General features: G+C 33.2%; 1 protein-coding gene across 1 annotated transcript; it reads right to left on the bottom strand.

The window, feature by feature from the left end:
- Positions 1-15233: 15233 nt before the first annotated feature.
- On the bottom strand, positions 15234-21601 carry LOC143050105 (NADH dehydrogenase [ubiquinone] 1 alpha subcomplex subunit 12-like). The gene is made up of 4 exons (XM_076223798.1): positions 21449-21601; positions 18055-18137; positions 17524-17596; positions 15234-15501 (listed from the first exon to the last, which is right to left on the bottom strand). The coding sequence occupies exons 1-4, from the start codon at positions 21544-21546 to the stop codon at positions 15333-15335; spliced, it is 423 nt and encodes a 140-aa protein (XP_076079913.1). The 5' UTR covers positions 21547-21601; the 3' UTR covers positions 15234-15332.
- Between the last annotated feature and the right edge of the window lie 4901 nt (positions 21602-26502).

The raw sequence follows: 26502 nt of genomic DNA, 5'->3' as shown, positions 1-26502 counted from the left end.
ACAAAAGGTGCTTGTTATCACTGAATGGTAAAGATTGTTTTAAATTATCAGTTGGTAGTAAAAGTGAATATACATTGTATATTGTATAAAACAATGATTTAAGTTGACTCAACTACTATTCTGGACAAAGAAAGATAACTCCGATCAATTGAAAAGTTCTTGCTATTGCACAATATTGTGCAATTAGATATTTCTGGCTATTGCGCAATACTGTGCAATTGAAAATATTTGCTATTGCACAATACTGTGCAATTGAAGATTTCTTGCTATTGCGCAATACCGCGCAATTGAAAATTTCTTGCTATTGCACAATACTGTGCAATTGAAGATTTCTTGCTATTGCTGAATACTGTGCAATTGAAAATTTCTTGCTATTGCACAATACTTAATATAATAATTTTGGATCCTGATTTGAACCAACTTGAAAACTGGGCCCATAAACAACCAGATGCTCCGCAGGGCGCAGCTTTATACGACCGCAGAGGTTGAACCCTGAACGGTTGGGGCAAGTATGGACACAACATTCAAGCTGGATTCAGCTCTAAATTTGGATTGTGATGAAATAGTTGACACAGCATAGATTTCTGACACAGAATGAATGTGGTCTAATGAACTTAAAATATTTTGTTTGCCTTTGAGCAATTCACTATGCTGTTGAATACTAATCCTCTCAAAAAAATGTTTGAAGAAATTTTCTTTTTATTTATGAAATCTGAAATGAGAAAAATTTAACCCCCCCCCACCCCCATTTTTTTTTCACATCCCCGTTTCCCTTTTTTCAAAACTGATCTCAATTCAAATTTCTAATGGAGTTTGCAACAATAACTACTCATTTAAATACATCATAAAATTTTAAAATGTAACAAAAGGTGCTTGTTATCACTGAATGGTAAAGATTGTTTTAAATTATCAGTTGGTAGTAAAAGTGAATATACATTGTATATTGTATAAAACAATGATTTAAGTTGACTCAACTACTATTCTGGACAAAGAAAGATAACTCCAATCAATTGAAAAGTTCTTGCTATTGCACAATATTGTGCAATTAGATATTTCTGGCTATTGCGCAATACTGTGCAATTGAAAATATTTGCTATTGCACAATACTGTGCAATTGAAGATTTCTTGCTATTGCGCAATACCGAGCAATTGAAAATTTCTTGCTATTGCACAATACTGTGCAATTGAAGATTTCTTGCTATTGCTGAATACTGTGCAATTGAAAATTTCTTGCTATTGCACAATACTTAATATAATAATTTTGGATCCTGATTTGAACCAACTTGAAAACTGGGCCCATAAACAACCAGATGCTCCGCAGGGCGCAGCTTTATACGACCGCAGAGGTTGAACCGTGAACGGTTGGGGCAAGTATGGACACAACATTCAAGCTGGATTCAGCTCTAAATTTGGATTGTGATGAAATAGTTGACACAGAATGAATGTGGTCTAATGAACTTAAAATATTTTGTTTGCCTTTGAGCAATTCACTATGCTGTTGAATATTAATCCTCTCAAAAAAATGTTTGAAGAAATTTTCTTTTTATTTATGAAATCTGAAATGAGAAAAATTTACCCCCCCCCCCCATTTTTTTTTCTTCACATCCCCCTTTCCCTTTTTTTAAAACTGATCTCAATTCAAATTTCTAATGGAGTTTGCAACAATAACTACTCATTTAAATACATCATAATATATTAAAATGTAAAATAAAGTGCTTGTTATCACTGAATGGTAAAGATTGTTTTAATTTATCAGATGGTAGTAAAAGTGAATATACATTGTATATTGTATAAAGCAACAATTTAAGTTGATTCAACTACTATTCTGGACAAAGAAAGATAACTCCAATTGAAAATTTCTTGCTATTGCACAATATTGTGCAATTAGATATTTCTTGCTATTGTGCAATACTGTGAAATTGAAAATATTTGCTATTGCACAATACTGTGCAATTGAAGATTTCTTGCTATTGCGCAATACTGTGCAATTGAAAATTTCTTGTTATTGCACAATACTGTGCAATTGAAGATTTCTTGCTATTGCTGAATACTGTGCAATTGAAAATTTCTTGCTATTGCACAATACTTAATATAATAATTTTGGATCCTGATTTGAACCAACTTGAAAACTGGGCCCATAATCAAAAATCTAAGTACATGTTTAGATTCAGCATATCAAAAAAGCCCAAGAATTCAATTTTTGTTAAATCAAACTTAGTTTAATTTTGGACCCTTTTGACTTTAATGTAGACCAATTTGAAAACGGGACCAAAAATTAAGAATCTACATACACAGTAAGATTTGGCATATCAAAGAACCCCAATTATTCAATTTTTGATGAAATCAAACAAAGTGTAATTTTGGACCCCGATTTGGACCAAATTGAAAACTGGGCCAATAATCAAAAATCTAAGTACATTTTTAGATTCAGCATATCAAAGAACCCCAAGAATTCAATTTTTGTTAAAATCAAACTAAGTTTAATTTTGGACCCTTTGGACCTTAATGTAGACCAATTTGAAAACGGGACCAAAAATTAAGAATCTACATACACAGTTAGATTCGGCAAATCAAAGAACCCCAATTATTCAATTTTTGATGAAATCAAACAAAGTTCAATTTTGGACCCTTTGGGCCCCTTATTCCTAAACTGTTGGGACCAAAACTCCCAAAATCAAACCCAACCTTCCTTTTACGGTCACAAACCTTGTGTTTAAAATTTCATAGATTTCTATTTACTTATACTAAAGTTATGGTGCGAAAACCAAGAATAATGCTTATTTGGGCCCCTTTTTGGCCCCTTATTCCTAAACTGTTTGGACTTCAACTCCCAAAATCAATCCCAACCTTCCTTTTGTGGTCATAAACCTTGTGTTTTATTTTCATTGATTTCTATTTACTTATACTAAAGTTATTGTGCGAAAACCAAGAATAATGCTTATTTGGGCCCTTTTTTGGCCCCTAATTCCTAAACTGTTGGAACCAAAACACCCAAAATCAATCCCAACCTTCCTTTTGTGGTCATAAACCTTGTGTCAAAATTTCATAGATTTCTATTTACTTAAACTAAAGTTATAGTGCGAAAACCAAGAAAATGCTTATTTGGGCCCTTTTTGGCCCCTAATTCCTAAAATATTGGGACCAAAACTCCCAAAATCATTCCCAACCTTCCTTTTATGGTCATAAACCTTGTGTTAAAATTTCATAGATTTCTATTCACTTAAACTAAAGTTAGAGTGCGAAAACTAAAAGTATTCGGACGACGCAAGACGACGACGATGACGCCAACGTGATAGCAATATTCGACGAAAAATTAAAATCTTTGCGGTCGTATAAAAATCTAAGTACATGTTTAGATTCAGCATATCAAAAAAGCCCGAGAATTCAATTTTTGTTAAAATCAAATTTAGTTTAATTTTGGACCCTTTGGACTTTAATGTAGACCAATTTGAAAACGGGACCAAAAATTAAGAATCTACATACACAGTTAGATTTGGCATATCAAAGAACCCCAATTATTCAATTTTTGATGAAATCAAACAAAGTTTAATTTTGGACCCCGATTTGGACCAACTTGAAAACTGGGCCAATAATCTAAAATCTAAGTACATTTTTAGATTCAACATATTAAAGAACCCCAAGGATTCAATTTTTGTTAAAATCAAACTAAGTTTAATTTTGGACCCTTTGGACCTTAATGTAGACAAATTTAAAAACGGGACCAAAAATTAAGAATCTACATACACAGTTAGATTTAGCATATCAAAGAACCCCAATTATTCAATTTTTGATGAAATCAAACAAAGTTCAATTTTGGACCTTTTGGGCCCCTTATTCCTAAACTGTTGGGACCAAAACTCCCAAAATCAAACCCAACCTTCCTTTTATGGTCATAAACCTTGTGTTTAAATTTCATTGATTTCTATTTACTTATACTTAAGTTATGGTGCGAAAACCAAGAATAATGCTTATTTGGGCCCCTTTTTGGCCCCTAATTTCTAAATTGTTGGGACCTCAACTCCCAAAATCAATCCCAACCTTCCTTTTGTGGTCATAAACCTAGTGTTTAAATTTCACTGATTTCTATTTACTTATACTAAAGTTATTGTGCGAAAACCAAGAATAATGCTTATTTGGGCCCTTTTTTGGCCCCTTATTCCTAAACTGTTGGAACCAAAACTCCCAAAATCAATCCCAACCTTCCTTTAGTGGTCATAAACCTTGTGTCAAAATTTCATAGATTTCTATTCACTTAAACTAAAGTTATAGTGTGAAAACCAAGAAAATGCTTATTTGGGCCCTTTTTGGCCCCTAATTCCTAAAATGTTGGGACCAAAACTCTCAAAATCAATCCCAACTTTCCTTTTGTGGTCATAAACCTTGTGTCAAAATTTCATAGATTTCTATTCACTTTTACTAAAGTTAGAGTGCGAAAACTAAAAGTATTCGGACGACGACGCAAGACGACGACGCAAGACGACGACGACGCCAACGTGATAGCAATATACGACGAAAAATTAAAATTTTTGCGGTCGTATAAAAACGAGAAACATTTATTAACCACAACGCCAACTACTGAATATCAGATTAGTTTGTTTCTTCTATGTGGTAAAGGTCAACTATATTTAAAGCGTATTTGGTGTACAGAATGATTGAAAGGTGAACATGTATTTCCAGTTTGGTTTATCTGACCTTGACCTCATTTTCTTGGATCATGTTAAAATGATGTGATAGTTGTAGTAAAGCTTTATATTTGGGACTATTAACATAATATCAATGTTTGTAAAGAAGGACAGACATTTCAGCATGTGCACTCTTGTTTACATGAAGATTGATGAGAAGTTCTTATATCTTAAAAAAACAAACAACAATTTGCATGTGTTAATATTCTACGGTAACATTACCTCCACCTCCAACGGTATTGAAAACCAGGAGGTACAACATATCTAGAAAGTGCTCCTACATTACCATTCATTATTGTTTACCTGCTTACCAAGTTTGTATAAGAAAAATAGCAATTAACTGTAGGCACCTGACAGATCCAAAAAGAGTTCAAACAATACAACTCACTTTCTAGCTTCTGACCGAATATGAAGTACCAGAAAAAAAAAGGGTTGGACAATGGAGACCAGGTGATTTTTAGTTGAGGATAAGGAATTCTTTGTAATGGACCATAGATTAGTGAGGTTGTAGAACTTTATCAACATAAAAAAGAAGATGTGGTATGATTGCCAATGAGACAACTTTCCACAAGAGGCCAAAATGACACAGACATTAACAACTATAGGTCACCGTAGTGACCGTACGGCCTTCAACAATGAGCAAAGCCCATACCGCATAGTCAGCTATAAAAGGCCCCAGTCAATTCCAGAAACAGTCAATTCTAACCCTCTCTTGTAAGCTCATGCACTTTAGGGTCATTATATATAGGTGTTGCCATCATTTATTGTCCATCCTCTGTTTTTTTAAAAGCTTTATCTTAAAGTAATAGACCATGAAACAATTTAAACCAAACTTTACACAGTTGATCCTTAAGATGTCTAGACCACAGTATTTTGTTCTATTAACCAACATGACCACCATGGCTTATAATCATACATTGGGTTTAATAACATCCAAGATAATTTCAAAATTTAAATCATGATAAGAGAAAATATGACATAGTAAAAATGCTCAGAATGTCAATTTCTTCCTACTTTCCATATGGATCAACTAATCAAATTACTCTTTATAGGAGTTATTGCCCTTATTAGACAAAAATAGATCGTTTTTCATGATTCAATATGTATGTATATTTGTTGTAAACATTTCAAATTAACTTTCAAAAAATTAAATGTTTAAGGCTTTTATCTATAACTATTTTGAATTCTTTGTAAAATTTGTTCACATATACATTTGTACAATCTTTGACATACCGGTAATGTATTTAAAACAATGATCTACTGGTATGTAAACCAAATATTTTTATACAAAAGCTATCTTCTAATTCAGAGTAACTGACCCAAGAAGATAGGTATGGTCCTTAATTAGGTCTTTCCACTTTTCCGTGGAAAGACCTATTGTTTTTGTTCTGATTATTAGGTCTTTCCACTTTTCCGTGGAAAGACCTATTGGATTTCTTCTGATTATTATTATTAGGTCTTTCCACCTTTCTTGTGGAAAGACCTATTGAATTCGTTCTGATTATTTTTTTTTTCTTCCGCCTAATTTTTTTCTTGCGGTGTAAAAATGTTTCAAAAGATGTCGCTTAGTTTTTTTGTATATGATATTATTCAGTCTATACGCTTTTGAAACTGACCCTGTTTAACCGAACACTTTTCTTTGTAAGAGTTATCTCCCCAAACACTGTTTTTCTTGTTATCAGATCTCCTCCGCAACCGTAAAAGAAAGCGACAAATTTGTTTTTCCAAATTGCTCGTTATATCCTCAGGATGTTACGTTTTATTTTCACCGAAGCTTTACGAAGACTCCATATGAGAGTTATTTCCCCTTTTGTAATGAAATAAATGAAATAAATTTGTTACTGGAAAACCATTAGTGATAGAGGCCTAGGATCTTTCGATTTGAGGTCATTGGTCCAAAAAAAATAAAATCAGGTCAAGGTCAAAGGTCAAGGTCATGTTCAAAAATATGATTTTGGCTTGTTATCTCTTCTTTTCAGAAATCCTATAAGATATCGACAAAATATTTTCACAAAATGTGTGTTACGACATGGCGTAACACGTAAATTTTAGTTAAAAGGGTACGTAAACATTTGATGCGACTTTTCCCCCTTTTATATCTTATATTAGTTGTATGGTAATATAACTCATTATCATTATAAAGTAAAGGCTTAGGGTCTTTTGATTTAAGATCCTTGGTCCAAAAAAATGAAAATTAGGTCAAGGTCAAAGGTCAAGGTCAAATTCTAAATTTTGATTTTGGCTTATTTTCACTCTTTTTCATTAACCTTATAAGATTTCAACAAATTATTTTTACTAAATAGTTAGTTGCGACATGTCGTAACTTATAAATTTTGATTGGAAGGGTGCGAAGAGAATAAATGGGATTTTTGCCCCTGTTATATTTAGAATTATGCGTAAAGTGATATTACTCATGAACCATACATAATACAGACCTAGGGTGTTTTAATTTGGGATCCTTGGTTTATGACCTTGAAATTGAGGTCAAAGTCATAGGTTAATTGGACGTTCTAGATTTTGACCTTTGCTTGAAATAGGTACTTATATGTTATATAAGTTAGGTTTATACATAGTTTGATTTTAATTACTCAGTAGTCATTATTTTAGGATTTTCCCAGGATGTGTATTTTCTTTGCTGTTGAGATGAAACAGATTTATTATCATATGTCAATCAGTTAGATGTGAAGTTTATCACAATGTTCTTAGCAGGAGGTCTAATTACATCAGTTCCAATACAAATATACATGTCTTGTTAATTAGTGACCACTTGTGGCATTTGGCTTCCTTTGTCCTTTGTTTCTTGATACATTAATCTGGGTGCAGTTTTAACTCCTCCCACTTAGGAGTATCCCATTAAGAAGTTGTGTATTAAAAACCTGTGTATGCTGCCTTGAGTATTCATTTATTTAAATGCAGATTAAGCAGTTATAAGAATAATATTGGCTCTAATAGTGTTTTAGCTAAAAACTTGAACTTTCAGTGTTTGGATTACTTTACCAAAGCTATATTACAGTTTTTAAACAACTAAACTTAATTCAGACTATTTAACCTGAAAAATAAACATTATTTTGGGATAATTACTGACAACAAAATGTCTGGCAAAGGAAAAGGTGTGCGAAGGAAAACTAGGAGTTCTCCGTATGAGACCCAATGGGATTCTAATAACCCTTCAAACTGGACAATAAACAAACTAAAAGAAGAACTTAACAAAAAGGGAATAAGAACACCTACTGGTATGTCGAAACAAGTGTTAAAACAACTTTATTTAGAGAATTGTTTTGATGGAGTAACACCTTTAGAGACACAACAGACAGAGACCGTTAGTGATGAGATTAACACAGATTCCTCACCAGAGAGCACTCTTCCAATTACCTTAGCAGAATCAGTGCATCAACACAGAAGCAGTGTTTCAAATGGCGAAAATGAGAATGGTGGAACAGACAGGAACATAGCTCAGTGTTTTGCAGGACTACAAGAGACCTTCAAACAGCTAATTTACAGAGACAATTATACTCATGACACAGGTAGAGATCGCGAATTCAACCTTCAACAGTGGTACAACAATGCAGGGATTGGAAATAGGAGTGAAACTTCTAACAGAGGAAATAACACCGTTTTACATGGAAATACACAAGAGCATGCATCTTTCATCTCAGGACCACAAGTTGGAAATGTTTCATGTGGAGTGCGTTCGGATGAATATTCTAATGTGGACATTATATCTCCTTCTATTCAAAAGCAAATCATTGACGGTAAGGATGTTAATTTGGCATCTCTTCTTATCCCAAATTATGAAACTCCCCAAGTTCACTCTGTTGCAGCTAATGGCTTAGAATTAAATATTTCTGGGAAGCCAGATCCCCGTCTTAATAGGAAACTCACAATTCAAGAATTCATTAAGGCATTTGGCAAGTTTAAAAGGGTCATGTCATCAGTTTACCCTGACCGTAGAGCAGAGCTAGATGCTTATGAAGATGAGATAATAGATATTAGTAATTTTTATGGTGACAGATTTTATGATTACCATAAATTGTTTTCTGCAAAATCAGCAGCTCTTTTAAGGGAGAGAAGGATTAAGGTTGACTGGAGCAAAAGAGATAGAGATCTTCTTTCATTAATAGTTGCTGGTGGGAATGTAAATGTTTGCAAAATTGTAATTTGGTTGATCACACTACTGCTTTTTGTCCTATGCAAACCTCCATGGCATATCAAGACTACCCAGATAAAGTATCAAGGCAGGTAGACACTACTGATAAGTTAGGTAGAAAGAAGGTTTATCATTCTGGGCGGGAGGTGTGCAATAATTTTAATACCAGTAGGGGTTGTACCAGGAGTTTTTGTCATTTTTCACATATCTGTAGTAGATGTAAAGTTGCTGGTCATACCCTATTATCTTGTCAAAAAGTTTTCCCCTCTCAAGGTAGGACTGAAGTACAATCTAAGCCACATACAGTAAACTCTTCACAAAAGTTTGAGAAAATAACAACAAATAAGCAAGGTCAATGACTACATGATTTTCCATATCTGGCAACTACTCCAATTAATATTATTAAACTTGCAAAAGAATTAATATCTCATCCTGACAAAAAATTTGTAAACTATTTATGCAATGGCTTAGAGAAAGGGTTTGATACTATGGTATCTACAACAGATTTACCTACAAAAGAATGTAGGAATAGTTTATCTGCCAGGACACAACCAGATGTGGTTTCTGAATTGATAGAGAAAGAAGTTTTTAAAGGTTTCTTGTATGGGCCTTTTAAGGATCCCCCTTTTCAAAAATATAGGGTAAGCCCAATTGGTATTGCAGAAGGGAAATATTCTGGTAAAAAGCGCTTAATATTGGACTTATCTTCACCACATAATGATGACAAACATCTAAGTATTAATGATCTTATTGACAAACAGGATTGCTCAATGTCTTATGTAAGAATAGATGACGCCATTGATGTTATTTTGAAATTTGGAAGAAATTCCTGGCTTTGCAAGTTCGACATATCCGATGCGTTCAAAAATTGTCCAATTATACCAAGTCAGTGGCCTCTTTTCTGCATAAAATGGGAAAAAATGTATTATTTTTATGTCCGTTTAACTTTTGGATGTCGTTCAAGCCCCAAAATTTTTGACCATTTATCCCAAGCTTTGTGTCATATTGCAGAAAACAATTACAAAGTTAATAGCATTTTGCATTTATTGGATGATTTCCTAACCATAGATCCACCAGATGCTGATGGTGAGAGGACTATGGCTATAATGATGATGATTTTCAAAAAACTGAACATTCCTATAGCAAAACATAAGACAATAGGTCCTGTTAAATGTTTAGAATATTTGGGTATTATTTTAGATTCTGAAAAAATGGAAGCTCGACTACCTCTTAATAAAGTCGATCGCATTTGTGAATTCATCAAAAAATTATGCAGGAAAAAATCTTGTACAAAAAAGGGAATTGTTGCAGCTTTTGGGCCACTTAAACAAATTGCTTCACGTGTCATTTTACCTGGTAGATCCTTTGTTTCATACCTCATAGGGCTGTCCACTACTGTCAATGATTTGCATCATTATGTTAAATTAGATAAGGAATGCCGTGTTGACCTAGAATTTTGGTTACTTTTTCTGAGCAGCTGGAATGGTGTGAACATGTTTTACAGTAGACAATTTTACTCAAGTTATGATATGGAACTTTTTACTGATGCCTCATCAACAAAAGGATTTGGTGGATATTTCAAGGGAGAATGGTTTTATTCATCATGGCCATCAAACATTGCTTATCCTGACAAAACATTTTCAATGGCTTTTCTTGAATTATACCCTATTGTAGTATCTGCAATACTGTGGGGCTCACAGTGGACAACAAAACGCATTCTTTTCTGGTGTGACAATGAAGCTACAGTAGCTATAGTAAAAAAGGGACGTTCAAAGTGTTTACAAATAATGAAATTAATGAGAAAACTTACATGGTGTGCTTGTAAATACAACTTTCATTTTAGTGCGAAACATGTTCCAGGATATCAGAATGATATAAGTGATGCTCTATCTCGTTTACAGATAGAAAGATTCCGCAAACTAGCTCCCAGTGCAGCACAACATCCAATGAAGTGCCCAAGCAGCTCAGATGTAATGTGGTCCTAAATCAAGCAGTGAATGAACTTTGGAACAGTGCTATTGCTAATACTACAAGAACTGTTTATGATACCGGGTTCAGAAAATTTGAGACTTTTATGTTATTGAATGGTTTTCAATTTTCTAGTTTACCTCCTATTTCTGAGGATATTTTAATTTATTTCATAGCCCACTGCTTTAAAGTTCTGAGTTTACAATACTCTACCATTAAACTATATTTATGTGGAATTAGGTATAAATATGTACAGGGTAATCAAAATGATCCCTTACAATCTGCTCATAATACACCTTTAATTAGACTTGATGACGTTTTAAATTCTGTAAAAAGACTGCAAAAAACAAAAAATCACATAAGATTACCAATAACTTTCGAAATTTTGGAAAAAATTGTAAATTGTTTGAGAAAAGGTTTTTGTTCCAAGTTTACTGATTTAATGTTAAGAACTGCATGCATTGTCGCATTTTATGGATTTCTGAGATGTGGCGAGTTTACAGTGTCAAAGGCCTCACAATTTGATCCACATATAAATTTATGTAATGAAGATGTTGTATTTCACACAGACTTAGTAGTTTTGAAATTAAAACAATCAAAAACTGATCCTTTTAGAAAAGGCATAAATATACAGCTACATAAATTAGGTCAGCTTATCTGCCCTTACACAATTTTGTTAGAATATATACAAATAAGGAGAGAATTATCTCCTACTAATCAAACTGATCCACTTTTCATAACCATTGATAAGAAACCTCTGGAGAGACAATATTTCATCACTTGTATTAAAAAAGTACTGGATATATGTGGTTTCAACTCAAGTCATTATAATGGTCATAGTTTTAGAATTGGGGCAGCTACTAGTGCTGGTAAGGCAAAAATAGAAGATCACTTGATAAAAACATTAGGGCGCTGGACTTCAGATAGTTACAACAGATACATTAGGGTAACTCCAGCATCTATTAAAACAGCTCAAAGTAGGTTAGGTAGAATTTAAGGGAATGATTATTTTCAAATGTTCCATACGCATGTTTTTTACAGAGTTTCTGGATGATATTGTTTTTGTTTTACAATTGATCTTGATATTGTGTTATTATTATGTGATAACTTTTATTATTATTATTATTTTTTTTTTTCTTTTCATGGATTTATTGAAGGTACCCCCTCCCTTACCTCACAAATCCTTGGGGACACTCAGCTGTTACCATCTGTGTTATGGACATTTATGAAATTTTATCACTGGTTGTTTCAAAAATTTCACTCATCCCCCAAGAATTTCTGGGGATAAACTGTCAAATTTCATACAAATTCATTCCAACACCAATTCAACATCAACACTACTAGGCTTCCTCATAGCCTCCTTATATGCTTCCTCATTGTCTCATTATAGGCTTCCTCATAGCCTCATAGGCATGATAGCCTCTAGGAATGATAGCCTCATAGGCTTCCTGATAGCCTCATGCATTTATTTTGAACCATCGTTCCAATTGGATTGGTGTGATGTCAAGCCAGGGGTCTATACTTTGCTACTTTCAGTATGCACATAGCTAGGCTCTTGGTTTAGGCATGGAGCAAAAAATTAATTTTTTTAGCTGAGTAGTTTCCCCAAGGGCCAAATTATAATTGTGATGTATATATATAAAATAAAAGTTGTAATTAAATTATGATTTATGTTTAATTCAAACATGGATACCAATGGCATTGCTACACAGTATTTCCCAGGAGTTTATTTACAAGATAGGTTATAGCAGGAAAAATTAGGTCGATAATAATGTGAGCACTAAATCCTTAATTTTACATATCATGAGTTCAAATGGTGTGTTCTGAAAGAAATCAGGGGTAATTAAATTATTTAAATTACTATGAAATTACTATGAACTCATTATGTGTGACTTTGAGGATTTTGTTCACTGACACATTTATTAGCGAAATTGAAATATAGGGCAGAAAGTTGCATCAGGATGGTTTAATTGTCAGGTCAAAGAATTTGCAAAAGATATGAGGTTGGATGTTTGCTCAGGTGTTAACACACATTTCCCTATTACATAACAGATTACCAAAGAAAAGATACAGTATAAATAACAGACAATTAAAATAAGATTAGAACAGCATCACATCAAACAGAAATAGCTTTACCCGAAAAATATTTACAAAGAATCAGAACACAATGCAAACATGGAACAAATGACAATTAAACATATTCAGGATCATTTCTGAGAATTTTGTATAAATTCATATTTATATATCATTTAGCCATAGGAACTGACATTTTCAACTGAATTTTAATATTTTCATATCAAAATAGATCCTTATTGGTGGAAAGACCTTCAATTGTTCTTTGAACAATTGGTTTTTAATTTTTTTTTTTTTTCTTCCGCCTAATTTTTTTCCTTCGCTGTTTTTTTGTTTCGCAAGATGTCGCTTTGATATTTGGAATATGATATCGAACAGGTAATACGCTTTTGAAACCAACTCTGCTTAACTGAATACTTTCCCATATAAGAGTTATCTCCCCGAACACTGTTTTTCTTGTGGCCACTTCTCCTTCGCAACCGTAAAAGATTACGACAAATTTATTTTACCAAATTGCTCGTTATATCCTCAGGATGTTCTGTTTCATTTTGACCGAAGCCGTATAGAGATTCCATATGAGAGTTAGTTCCCCTTTTGTATTTGAAATTTTGAAAAGTATTTTAAACTGGAAAACCATAAGTGATAGAGACCTAGGGTCTTTTGATTTAAGATCCTTGGTCCAAAAAAATGAAAATTAGGTCAAGGTCAAAGGTCAAGGTCATATTCTAAATTTTGATTTTGGCTTATTTTCACTCATTTTCATTAACCTTATAAGATATCGACAAATTATTTTTACTAAATTGTTAGTTGCGACATGTCGTAACATAATAATTTTGGTTGAAAGGGTGCGTAGACAATAAATGGGAGTTTTAGCCCCTATCACATCTAAAATTATGCGTAAAGTGATATAACTTATTAACCATACATATTAGAAACCTAGGGTCTTTTGATTTGAGATCCTTGGTCCAAAAAAATGAAAATTAGGTCAAGGTCAAAGGTCAAGGTCATATTCTAAATTTTTGATTTTGGCTTATTTTCACTAATTTTCATGATCATTAACCTTATAAGATATCAACAAATTATTTTTACTAAATTGTTAGTTGCGACATGTCGTTACTTAATAATTTTGGTTGAAAGGGTAGGTAGTCAATAAACAGGAGTTTTAGCCCCTATCATATCTAAAATTATGCGTAAGGTGATATAACTTATTTACCATACATATTAGAGACCTAGGGTCTTTTGATTTGAGATCCTCAGTTTGTGACCTTGAAATTGAGGTCAAGGTCAGAGGTAAATTTGACGTTCTAGATTATGACCTTTGCTTAAAATTCATATCTATACATCATAAAGCCATAGGAACTGACATTTTAGACTGATTTTTAATATTTTAATATCAAAATAGATATTTACTGGTTTTTAATTATTATTATTATTATTTTTTTTTTTCTTCCGCCTAAATTTTTTCTTGCGTATTGTTGATGTTTCAAAAGATGTCGCTTAGATGTTTGGAATATGATATCGTATAGTTTATACGCTTTAAAAATTTTCAACCGCGTAACAAAATACTTTACGTTGTAAGAGTTATCTCCCCAAACACTGTTTTTCTTGTGGCCACTACTCCTTCGCAACCGTAAAAGATTACGACAATTTTATTTTACCAAATTGCTTGTTACATCTTCAGGATTAGTAGTTTAGTTTCGACCGAAGCTATCCGGAGACTCCATATGACAGTTATTCCCCCTTATGTATTTGATATAAGTGAAATGCATTTCTAACTGGTAAACCATAAGTAATAAACACCTAGGGTCTTTTGATTTGAGATCCTTGATCCAAAAAAAATAAAATAAAGTCAAGGTCATATTCTAAATTTTTATTTTGGCTTATTTTTACTTACTTTCAAAACCTTACAACATATCAACATCTTATTTTCACTAAATTGTTAGTTGCGACATGCCGTTACTTATAAATTTTGGTTGACAGGGTGCGTAAACAATAAATAGGAGTTTTCGCCCATCTTATATTTAGAATTATGCGTAAAGTGATATAACTCATTAACCATATATAATAAAGACCTAGGGTCGTTTGATTTGAGATCCTTGGTTTATGACCTTGAAATTGAGGTCAAGGTCATAGGTAATTTGCACGTTCTAGATTTTGACCTTTGCTTTAAATTCATATTTATACATTATAAAGCCATAGGAACTGACATTTTAGATTGATTTTTAATAGTTTGATAATAAAATAGATCTTTACTTGTGGAAAGACCTTCAATTGTTCTTTGAACAATTGGTTTTTAATTTTCAATGTATTACTTTCTGAGATGGAATGACAGTTTATATTTATAGAGAATAATAATAATCATACAAATTTTATTTTTTATTTTTTTTTTAATTATTTCACAAAAACAACTTGACTCTCCATGTCCATTATAAATATGTTCATCACTACAGAAACTGTTGACTTTATTGTGGAGGTTGCCAACTTTCTATTTTTGGCCTTGTGGTACTGTATGGTACATAGCATTCTTTAGTTCCAGATAAGTTTTCTGTGTGCACATCTACCATCCATTTCCTTTTTACTGGAGGATTATCAATAGGGGTTTCATCAGTTGAATAATGGAGCCATCCATGCCTGAAAAATAAAACAATGGATTTTAAATACATAGAACTAGAGGCTCTAAAGAGCCTGTGTCGCTCACCTTGGTATATGTGAATATTTAACAAAAGAAGCAGACAGATTCATGACAAAATTGTGTTTTGGTGATGTGTTTGTACATCTTACTTTACTGAACATTCTTGCTGCTTAAAATTATCTCTATCTATAATGAACTTGGCCCAGTAGTTTCAGTGGAAAATATTAGTAAAAATTTACAAATTTTATGAAAATTGTTAAAAATTTACTATAAAGGACAATAACTCCTTAGGGGTCAATTGACCAGTTCAGTCATGTTGACTTATTTGTAAATCTTACTTTTCTGAACATTATTGCTGTTTACAGGTTATCTCTATCTATAATAGTATTCAAGATAATAACCAAAAACCGCAAAATTTCCTTAAAAATTACCAATTTAGGGGCAGCAACCCAACAATGGGTTGTCCAATTCATCTGAAAATTTCAGGGCAGATAGATCTTGACCTGATGAACAATTTTACCCCAGTCAGATTTGCTCTAAATGCTTTGGTTTTTGAGTTATAAGCCAAAAACTGCATTTTACCCCTGTTCTATTTTTAGCCATGGCGGCCATCTTGGTTGGTTGGCCAGGTCACCGGACACATTTTTTAAACTAGATACCCCAATGATGATTGTGGCCAAGTTTGGTTTAATTTGGCCCAGTAGTTTCAGAGGAAAAGATTTTTGTAAAAGTTAACAACGACGACGGACGACGGACGCAAAGTGATGGGAAAAGCTCACTTGGCCCTTTGGGCCAGGTGAGCTAAAAAGCAAAGTCAGGTTGTTCCTGTTTAATGCCTTTTCCTTTTTCTTTTTTGTTTGATAGTTGTCTCATTGCCATTGGGAATAATTTGATATCTACAAATGTACCTATTTCATACTACAAAGGTGTCAATAATGAGTAAATTTGCACTGGTTTAATATATTTCATATTTCTGGAGGTAACAGTCACAGAAATTGTATTTTTATACACATCTTGCCATAAATGTCAGGTAGATAACTTTGTTCCCCCCCTCTCTGAATGTCATACCAGCATCTTGGCTAACCAAAGACCCAGCTCTTCTCTACCCTTGGCAGATTAAGATAGAAATTTGGAAAAACAAGGTAATGATCTTTATTAGCCATAGTTATAACTGGCTGCATCCTATCAAAAAGCACCTTTAAGATAATAATGTGTAAATGTAGAAAATATAAATAATCAATTGACATGTGCTGATTGTGCAACAAGTCTTAATCCCCAAAACACAGAACAATATTTGGTGAAAATTTTAAAGTTCTTAATTGACTAATTGAAGTTCCTGGGTATGTTTTCCGTGCAAATGATGGATGACAACATATATTTTTAGTTCCTGCTTGAGGAAATTTGTAGACACTTGACATAACCAGTTTTACACCTCCACACTGAAGAGAGTTCAAGTGCTGTCATTGGTCAAGAATGATAATGTCAGTATGGCATGACTTCTATCTACCAATGGTGCAACATTGAAATCACAAATGTTGGCATAATCTGCCAAGGGTGGTGAGAAGGGGACTGGATAGTAACCCTGGGTTAGTGAAGATGGTTATATCAGGTGCTTTTGCATATTTTAACATACCATAATGTTTTACCGAGCTTGCAGAAAAAAGCTGGAGGCGATTTAACTAAATCCTAATTAAAAATAAATGGAGTCTATGTCCAGATGATGCCCTAATCACATATAACTTTCTAGAGGGGCATAACTCTAGACCAATAATAGTGGCACCACCAAAATTGAACTTGATCTGGGTTTTGTGGTAATACGGTAAGCATTGTGTATAAGTTTCATAACATTTGGTTGATCAATGCAAACCAAATAAGAGAACTAAAACTAATTTTGATCCATACATACGTATAGACAGACGGATGGTCATGGCTAACACTTACACCTCTTCTCTGTAAAATTCTACCACTTAAAGAAAAGTGAATTTAGTTTAATTGATCTGTATGGGATGATTTTTACTTACCACTCTGCAGGAATCTGAGATGAATCATAACAAAATCCTTGATTTCTATTATAAACAATCCAACGGTTTCTACCTGAAATTCAAAAATGTAGCATTAAATCATGATTATACAGTTCTAGGCATAACTCTATGTAAATGTCATTCAAATAATTTTTTTTAACTGCATAACCACCTGTTTTTGTGATCTCCTTTTTATCATAAATATGTGATGCTCTTAATAAGAAGTGAAATTATTAACATCCCTGCATAATACACCATGGTTGTGACTCATGTACTGATTAGAAAGGGACCAACATTTGTCTTACCAAGTAGTTGTTTCCCATTGGGAAAAAAAATCAAATTAAAGGTTTAATTGTGTTGCTGTCTCGTTTACACCCTAAATCTCCCTTCATACAAATATTTTTTCATCTGACATTTGCCTGATGATTATCTTGAACTAGGAATCCATCATGTCTGTACTTTATCTTAGGAAAAGTAATCTTTAAATCTAACTTGGAAATACATTTCCCTAATGTCCATTAATCAACTAACCTATGAAATACTTGTTGTTTTCATAATAGTTGTTTCCATATTTATCTGTGCCTTTTAATGTTCCTTCTTTGAGATCATCAGTACTACAAGGATACAAAACTGAATATTAGCACATATATATGTAATATCATCTTATAATTATTACCACTAACAAACATTAAAATGTGAATTTTGGTGGTTTTAATATGGTACACACAAATTTCAACTGACAATGTATTTGGAAAAGTAAGTAATAAGGCAGAGGCGGATTTAGGGGAGGCCCAGGGGGCCCAGGCCCCCCCCCTTATCTAGAAAATAATTGGTTGATTATATAGTGAATCACTTAAGCGTGACCGGAGCGGGCCCCCTCTTAGGCAGTCAGTGGGACCCCACTTATGAAAATGTATGGATCTGCCACTGCTAAGGCATATTTTGCTTTGCAATTTTTAAGAGTGCATATTAACTTTGACTTTGTAACGTCAACTTTACAAATGTGTTTATTAAAACAAGTTTTTTTAATATAACATTTTATGAAAATTAATTTTCATTTGTGTTAATGCATATCATTTTTTATCAATGTATATACTTAATAAAAGGGAATTTGCATTACAAACAGGTGTTGGATTCAAATATCCCAAGCTTTATACCTGTTTCTGCTGGCTTAAACAAACTAGAGGCTCTAAAGACTTGGCCCTTTAGATAAAGAGGAAAAAAATTAATGAAAATTGTTAAAAATTGACTATAAAGGGCAATAATTCCTTAAGGGGTCAACTGACCATTGTAGTCATGTTGACTTATTATTAGATCTTACTTTGCTGAACATTATTGCTGTTTACAGTTTGTCTCTATCTATAATAGTATTCAAGATAATAACCAAAAACCAAAAATTTACCAACAAGGGGGCAGCAACCCAACAACCAGTTGTCCAATTCATCTGAAAATTTCATGGCAGATAGATATTGATCTGATATACCAATTAACCCACCTCAGATTTGCTCTAAATGCTTTGGTTTCAGAGTTATAAGCCAAAATCTACATTTTACCCCCATGTTCTATTTTTAGCCATGGTGGCCATCTTGATTTGTTGGCTGGGTCACCACACACACATTTTAAACTAGATACCCTATTAATGATTGTGGATAAATTTGGTTAAATTTGACCCAGTAGTTTCAGAGGAGAAGATTTTTATTACAAAAATGAACGAAAAAAATTGGTAAAAAATGACTATAAAGGGCATTAACTCCTTAAGGGGTCAACTGACCATTTTGGTCATGTTGACCTTTTTGTAGATCTTACTTTGCTGAACATTATTGCTGTTTACAGTTTATCTCTATCTATAATAATATTCAAGATAATAACCAAAAACGGCAAACTTTCCTTAAAATTACCAATTCAGGAGCAGTAACCAAATAACCGGTTGTACAATTTGTCTGAAAATTTCAGGGCAGATAGATCTTGACCTGATAAACAATTTTACCTCTGTGTCAGATTTGTTTTAAATGCTTTGGTTTCAGAGTTATAAGCCAAAAACTACATTTTACCTGTATGTTCTATTTTTAGCCATGGCAATAAAAATCTTTCAAGTTTCTGAAACTGCATTTAAATTTTATTCTTTCTACATATATGTCCTGCCATGCCTTAAAACGTTGCAAAAAAGTAAATTATGTTTTGTATTAAACAGTCACATTTGTCAATTCCCTGTACCGGTACTTAAAATACAAGAAATTATGTTAAATACCCTGATAAGTGTTGCATGTCCCAATAAAAACAATTCCATAATTTTTAAGACAATATTATAAATCTATACCGGTAATTTCAGGACATTACAGCTTAATTTTCTTTTTTTCAAGCAATCAAGGTACACATCAATTCATGCTACTAGATATAGGAAGATGTGGTGTGAGTGCCAATGAGACAACTCTCCATCCAAATAATGCACATTAAAGGGGATTTAGCTACATGTACAATTTAGGCAAAAATTCTCTGTACTTCAAAATACTCAAAATTTTGTTAAATTATCTTAAATACCCTGAAAAAATGTTGCAATGTCCCTATAAAAACAATTCCACCCTTCTTAAGACAATATATCTATAATTTCAGGACATTACAACTTTATTTGGGTTTTTTCAAGCAATCAAGGAACACATTAATGCTTGCTAAATAAAATAAAATTAGCTACATGTACGATTTAGACAAACAATCAAAATACAATTCTTTCTGTGCCCAGTATTAATAAAAGCTGAATATTTAAATAACATTGTGTTTCATAAGCAGTTAGTTGGGCCCAAATTTGTCAAAAAAGCTAAAACATCACTGATGAATTATTGACTTGCAAGCCTATACTTCAACATTAGTTGAATTTGTATTCAATTCCACCCCTTGGAGACAGATTACAAATTCATATATATATGTGGTTATATGATGGTTGGAAGTCATCTCAGTAGATAATTAAATGGTGGTCGATATGTACAAAATGCTGAGAGAGCCCATGCATTGTAAATTGTTTCTTTTGGACCTATTTGTAATTTGGAGATACAATTAGTATGTTATAAATCAAATATAAGAATTCGAGTAAAATTGGTGAACATGACTTTCACAGCTAATACCCCTTTAATATGGTTCATTTATATGACCAAACTGTGGAGCAGGACAATGTTTTAAAGCCTAAGTGGTAGCACCTTCATTGAACCTTTATATACAGAAGTAATTAAGTAACATTCATTTTGTGTTTCACATACACAGGTGGTTAAAATTTAGGTTGAACCCTTTTACAGATTTTGATGATCATCATGCAATTTTGAATGGATACAGGATTTGATAATAAAAAGGGGGGGGGGGGGGGGTCTCGTCAGAATAAGGATTTAGAGAACAATATTTTGACAAAAAAAAAAACCCTTTATGTTTAAATTACATTTGATTTTATTTAATGGATACACTCCTGATGGATGTGCCTGTTTGACTATTGTGCCGGGATTGCTTCCCTTAAAAAACTTAAAAGATATTTTATCAGCCATAAGCCGTTGAGCTAAGGAAGTACTTCTTTAGCTCAGTTAATGCACTGCCTTGTAACACAGAGGTCACGGGTTCGATTCCCAGTGGAGAAATGAAATTTTGCAATGAAATTCATGCTCTCCGCACTATGTACATACTCATTAAAAAATGTAGGTGTAAAAAATTATACAGGTGGTGTCCATATGTTTGGTTTAAAATTAAAGAGACAAGACAGAGGGAATTATGGGTGACCTTCCCATTTCGAAAGCCTGTACATCATTCACGCCTTTTAAATGATTACACACATAGAAAATTGTGGTTTATTTTTGTTTGGGTCAATCAATGTCAAGTAATAGACCTTATGATTATGGGATTCATATGAGCTTTTATTCAAATCTCCATGCATATTTAAATAAATACTAACTAAAACATTGTTTTAACTGAACTCATAATGCCTCCATTCTGTTTAATTATTCGCCCGAAGCTCCTGAAGACCTCCGTATAGGGTCGTATGAAGCTCATTTTGGGTTTTTAGATAACCGGAACTGCGACTGGTTACCATCCATCAAATTACAAATTGGTTTCCTGCCGGTTAATAGCGAACATTCGCCACATAATTTCGTTCGTCCCTCAATATATATTTATTCAAGATAAAACCCTATAAAAAAGGCATGAATTTGACAGATTCAATTAATCAAAATGTCACAGATATACTAGAGATAGTTAAACTGATATTATCAAGATGCTTGATTTCTTGATTGACAACATATTTGTTACGTTCAGAGGACGTGTTTTTCAACAGACTGTCGGCATTCCAATGGGAACAAACTGTGCCCCTCTACTTGCCGACTTGTTTCTTTATTATTATGAGGCTGACTTCATGCAGGAACTTCTTGGGAAGAAAGATAAGAAGTTAGCAATATCCTTTAACTCTACTTTTCGCTATATAGATGATGTTCTTTCACTAAATAATTCAAAATTTGGTGACTATGTGGAACGCATCTATCCAATCGAGCTAGGGATAAAGGATACTATAGATACAGTTAAGTCGGCCTCATATCTTGACTTACATCTAGAAATTGACAATAAGGGTCGGTTGAAAACAAAACTTTACGACAAAAGAGATGATTTCAGCTTTCCAATTGTGAACTTTCCATTTCTAAGTAGCAACATTCCAGCAGCACCTGCATACGGGGTATATATCTCCCAATTAATACGATATTCCCGTGCTTGCATTTCCTAGCATGATTTTCTTGATAGAGGGTTGATGCTCACAAGGAAGCTATTGAACCAAGAGTTCCAAATGGTGAAGTTGAAATTATCCCTTCGTAAATTTTACGGACGCCATCACGAGTTGGTTGACCGTTATGGAATAACCGTTTCACAAATGATATCGGATATGTTCCTTACGTCGTAACTACAATCCCCTTCCCTTTCATGAATGTGACCTACCGAATTAGACTATTTACCGGATTTGTTATCACATAAGCAACACGACGGGTGCCGCATGTGGAGCAGGATCTGCTTACCCTTCCGGAGCACCTGAGATCACCCCTAGTTTTTTGGTGGGGTTCGTGTTGTTTATAAATTCTTTAGTTTTCTATGTTGTGTCGTGTGTGCTGTTGTTTGTTTGTCTTTTTCATTTTTAGCCATGGCGTTGTCAGTTTGTTTTAGATATATGAGTTTGACTGTCCCTTTGGTATCTTTCGTCCCTCTTTTATAGACATTTCAATGATTTACATGTTGACAAAAAATTCAAGATATTTTACTAGTTGAGTGTGACCACAAATGAGACCAGTCAGATTAAAAACAGCCCCTCATGACTATCCACTTGCGTTTGTAGGCAAGTGGAAAGTGTGGGTTGTTTTTTTTACAGACTGCATTCCGTGTAACACTTAACAATTCAAAATATTAAAAGGTTTTCAAATTTTTGTTATTTGGATTTTTTTTTTTATCTTCTTCTTCTTCCAAATCTTCACATTCTTTGTAGGACAATCACACCGCTACAGTATGTGTACGGCATGTAGAACAAAACCCACCACCATGAATGCACGAATATAACGTGACGGTACCCAAATTGCACCTATTTTGACAGTTTTTCAATCTACGTTTTTTTATGATAAAGACAAAAATGTCCATTCTGTGTTTATTTTGTAGCCGTATCCTTCTTTATTATAAAGGTACACCAATTTGATTTTTATTCCATATGGAATCATAGAAAAATTGGTCTAAACTGACCTCCAAACCATCAATGATTCTGAAATGAGGAGTACCCAAATTGCATCCATGCTTAAATTCACATCGTCAAAAGTCTAATAACAGAGCTTTTGTTAAATTTCTCTAAATATTTTGAACAATTGGATATTACTCAATGCGTACTCTTCATTATTTTTTAAATGGATACTTGTAACATATTGTATTTGCTCATTTTAAAAAGATGACGTTTTGATGACGTCGCATGGCGACGTTTCAGTACATTTTGCTTTTTCAGTAAATACTTCATCTGTTGATAAATACTGTGAACGTTTTGTGCATATCTAAATAGTTTTACCTATGTCGAAAGATGTGCTTAGTATCAAATCATAAAAATACAAATTGTTTAGTCTCTATGAAATCTTGTAAGATTTTCGCTGCTAGTTTTGCTGAATAGGTGCAATTTGGGTACTCGGTGCAATTTGGGTACCGTTACGTTATGTACACTATATATTGAATAGTACTATCCTCCACCAATATATACAGAATCACTTTTGTAGTTGCTCGCATAACGTTTTGTATGTATTGTATATTATATGTATATCAAAGTTTTAAAATAATAAATTTAATTTTCTTATTTTTTTTAAACTTTGAAAAATTCACCAAATAATTACAATTTTTGAATTATTAATTATGTTTAAAAATTAAATAGTTTAGATATTTAAGCAAAATTTACCAATATACTCAACTGAACTACAGTTTTTTATCATTTAGATTTTTGAGTAAAATATAGCCTGAAAAATGGAAAGGACTAAAATGCGAAACAGTATAAGAACGGAACGAAACGAAAGAAAATTTACTAGGCCTTCCCCTTTAAAATTCCTGGAGCCGCACCTGCCGATGAAAAATGTACCTCAATTGAAGCTATTCGTGGAGGTATCCAAGTCCAATATACAGACATATACTATAAATAGCCACCGAGTTAAAGCAGTAATCACAAAGTTGATAAATAATTTCTGCTTGCTGTTCATTTATTTAAGAGAATCAAAGTGTGTCAAAATATACCCTCATTTTCCAGTGACGATCTAAAGTTTGTAGACCTCAAAGTTCACCCTGCACGGATTCTATTACAGGAACGTGTCGTCCTTTTGTATTTATTGTTAATTTGATATCGTCCTGAACGTGCATAAAATATGCATGTTCAGGACGATATCAAATGAAAAATAAATTAATACAATAGGAAGGTCCTGTAATGGAAACCCTTAAGGACGAAGGTCGCCAAATTTAAGACCCCCACTGAAAATTGAGGGCATATTGGATAAGGACCTGCAACTGGCAACCAACGAGTTGTTGCATGGTTGCATGAGTTCTTAACGTAAAGGGACCGTGTCACTCTTACTACACGCCCGATTCTCATATGATAAGTTACAAATGCGCAAATAACAAATACGGAACTAGCCCTTATAGGCCCTCATCTTTTCAAATTCTTGGATCCGCACCTGAAAATGTGCTATTAGTGTAGCCCCTCATGGGGGTTTCCAAGTCAAATATACCAATATCCACATTTAGAGCATGCAGTAATCACAAAGTTGACCAATAATCTCTTCTTGTTCGTTTATTTAGAGAACCAAAGTGTGTCAAAATCAGGTCTAACTAATTAATTTTTCGACTTAAAGAATCATATTTATCATTTTCACCCTGTAGATCAACTTGAAGCAAGTAAGACTCTTATTTTATATCATATTAAGTTATTCAGAAAATATTGTTTTCGTTTTGATATGGTTTTGTAAATTTCCTGTCGTTCTTATCTCGTTCGCACTTGTAACAAGTATCCATTTTTTAGTCCTTTCCAGTTATTCAGAAAATATTGTTTTCGTTTTGATATGGTTTTGTAAATTTCCTTTCGTTCTTATCTCGTTCGCACTTGTAACAAGTATCCATTTTTTAGTCCTTTCCACTTTCCTTTATTTTAACAAGGATTTGTATAGTGTCACTTTTTATAATTTTGATAAATGTTTGTATAGTGTCACTTTTTATAATTTTGATAAATGTTTTAGATGGTTATGAATCAAAAATGAGAATTTGAGTCAAATCGGTGATCATGAATTTGACAGATACTGACCCTTCTTCTTCTTCTTCTTCTTCTTCTTCTTCTTTCTTCTTCTTTCTTCTTCTTCTTCTTCTTCTTCTTCTTCTTCTTCTTCTTCTTCTTCTTCTTCTTCTTCTTCTTCTTCTTCTTCTTCTTCTTCTTCTTCTTCTTCTTCTTCTTCTTTATATACAGAAAAACATCAACTTCATTGTTGATGATTACTTTCTGGCGCATGCCTGGTTTAACAATATTGTTAATGATTAAAATATATTTTTGATTTCATAATAATTTTTCAATTTTTATACATATATACAAATGTATATGCAAGTAATATTTTCCAATTTTTATTTTTAATTTTTGGTATAAGATAAAAACAAGATACATATTAAACTTCACGGTAGGTGTTTGTAAGTGTCAAGGAGCATCTCTCTAGTGAGTCTCTCATAGAAGCACTCAGTAGTGGTCTTGCAAGCTATTGGTTCAGGTAATTTGTTCCGGTCTTTTATAGTTTGGCAGAAAATTGAATATTTGTAACTGTCTTTGCTGCATCAAATTTGTCGGTATGTTTGTTCGTGGCTAGACCTGGTGATTTGCTTTTAATGAGTATGTCAGTATGTGGTTTGGCAATTTGTTGTTAGTTATTCTATGGAACATATTTAATCTCCTTTTGAGTCTCCTTTCTTGTAATGTTGGCCAGTGAAGTGTGTTAATCATGTTTGTTACACTTTCAGTATATTTGTAGTTGGAGCATCATATCTCGCTGCACGTCTAGGGAGTTAATGTTCTCTGTTGTGTAAGGTTTCCAGACAGTGCAGCAGTATTCAAGTTTTGGTCTAATAAGGACTTGGTATGCTCGGTCTCTGATGAATACTGAGTTTATTTTAAAATTTCTTCTGATGAATCCAAGAGTCTTATTTGCTTTTGATATCATGTTCTGAATGTGTTTGTTCCATTTTAAATTTGATGATATAATTATACCTAAATATTTTGCATTTTCAACTGACTCAAGAATGTGACCGTGCATGTTATAATAAAAATGGATAGGTCTTTTCTTTGTGGTCACTCGAAGTATGTTGCATTTGTCAGGGTGGAACTGATTAGCCAGTCTTGTTCCAATTTGATTGCCCCTTCTAGGTCTTCCTGGAGTTAAAGGCAATCTGATGTTGATTTTATCTGTCGGTAAATGATGCTATCGT

This window comes from Mytilus galloprovincialis, chromosome 1, assembly GCF_965363235.1.
Source record: "Mytilus galloprovincialis chromosome 1, xbMytGall1.hap1.1, whole genome shotgun sequence".
Lineage (NCBI taxonomy): Eukaryota > Metazoa > Mollusca > Bivalvia > Mytilida > Mytilidae > Mytilus > Mytilus galloprovincialis.
The sequence above is the reverse complement of the archived record's forward strand: the minus strand, read 5'-3'. Positions and strand labels throughout refer to the sequence as shown.

What these genes read in the sequence shown, in the direction of transcription:
- LOC143050105 (XM_076223798.1), bottom strand. Translation starts at nt 21,546, where the DNA reads ATGAGCTTCATACGACCCTATACGGAGGTCTTCAGGAGCTTCGGGCGA. An exon ending in TCAGTTAAAACAATGTTTTA is followed by an intron (nt 18,138 to 21,448) that starts GTTAGTATTTAT and finishes GTATCCTTGTAG; the next exon opens with TACTGATGATCTCAAAGAAG. An exon ending in TCTCAGATTCCTGCAGAGTG is followed by an intron (nt 15,502 to 17,523) that starts GTAAGTAAAAAT and finishes TTTATTTTTCAG; the next exon opens with GCATGGATGGCTCCATTATT.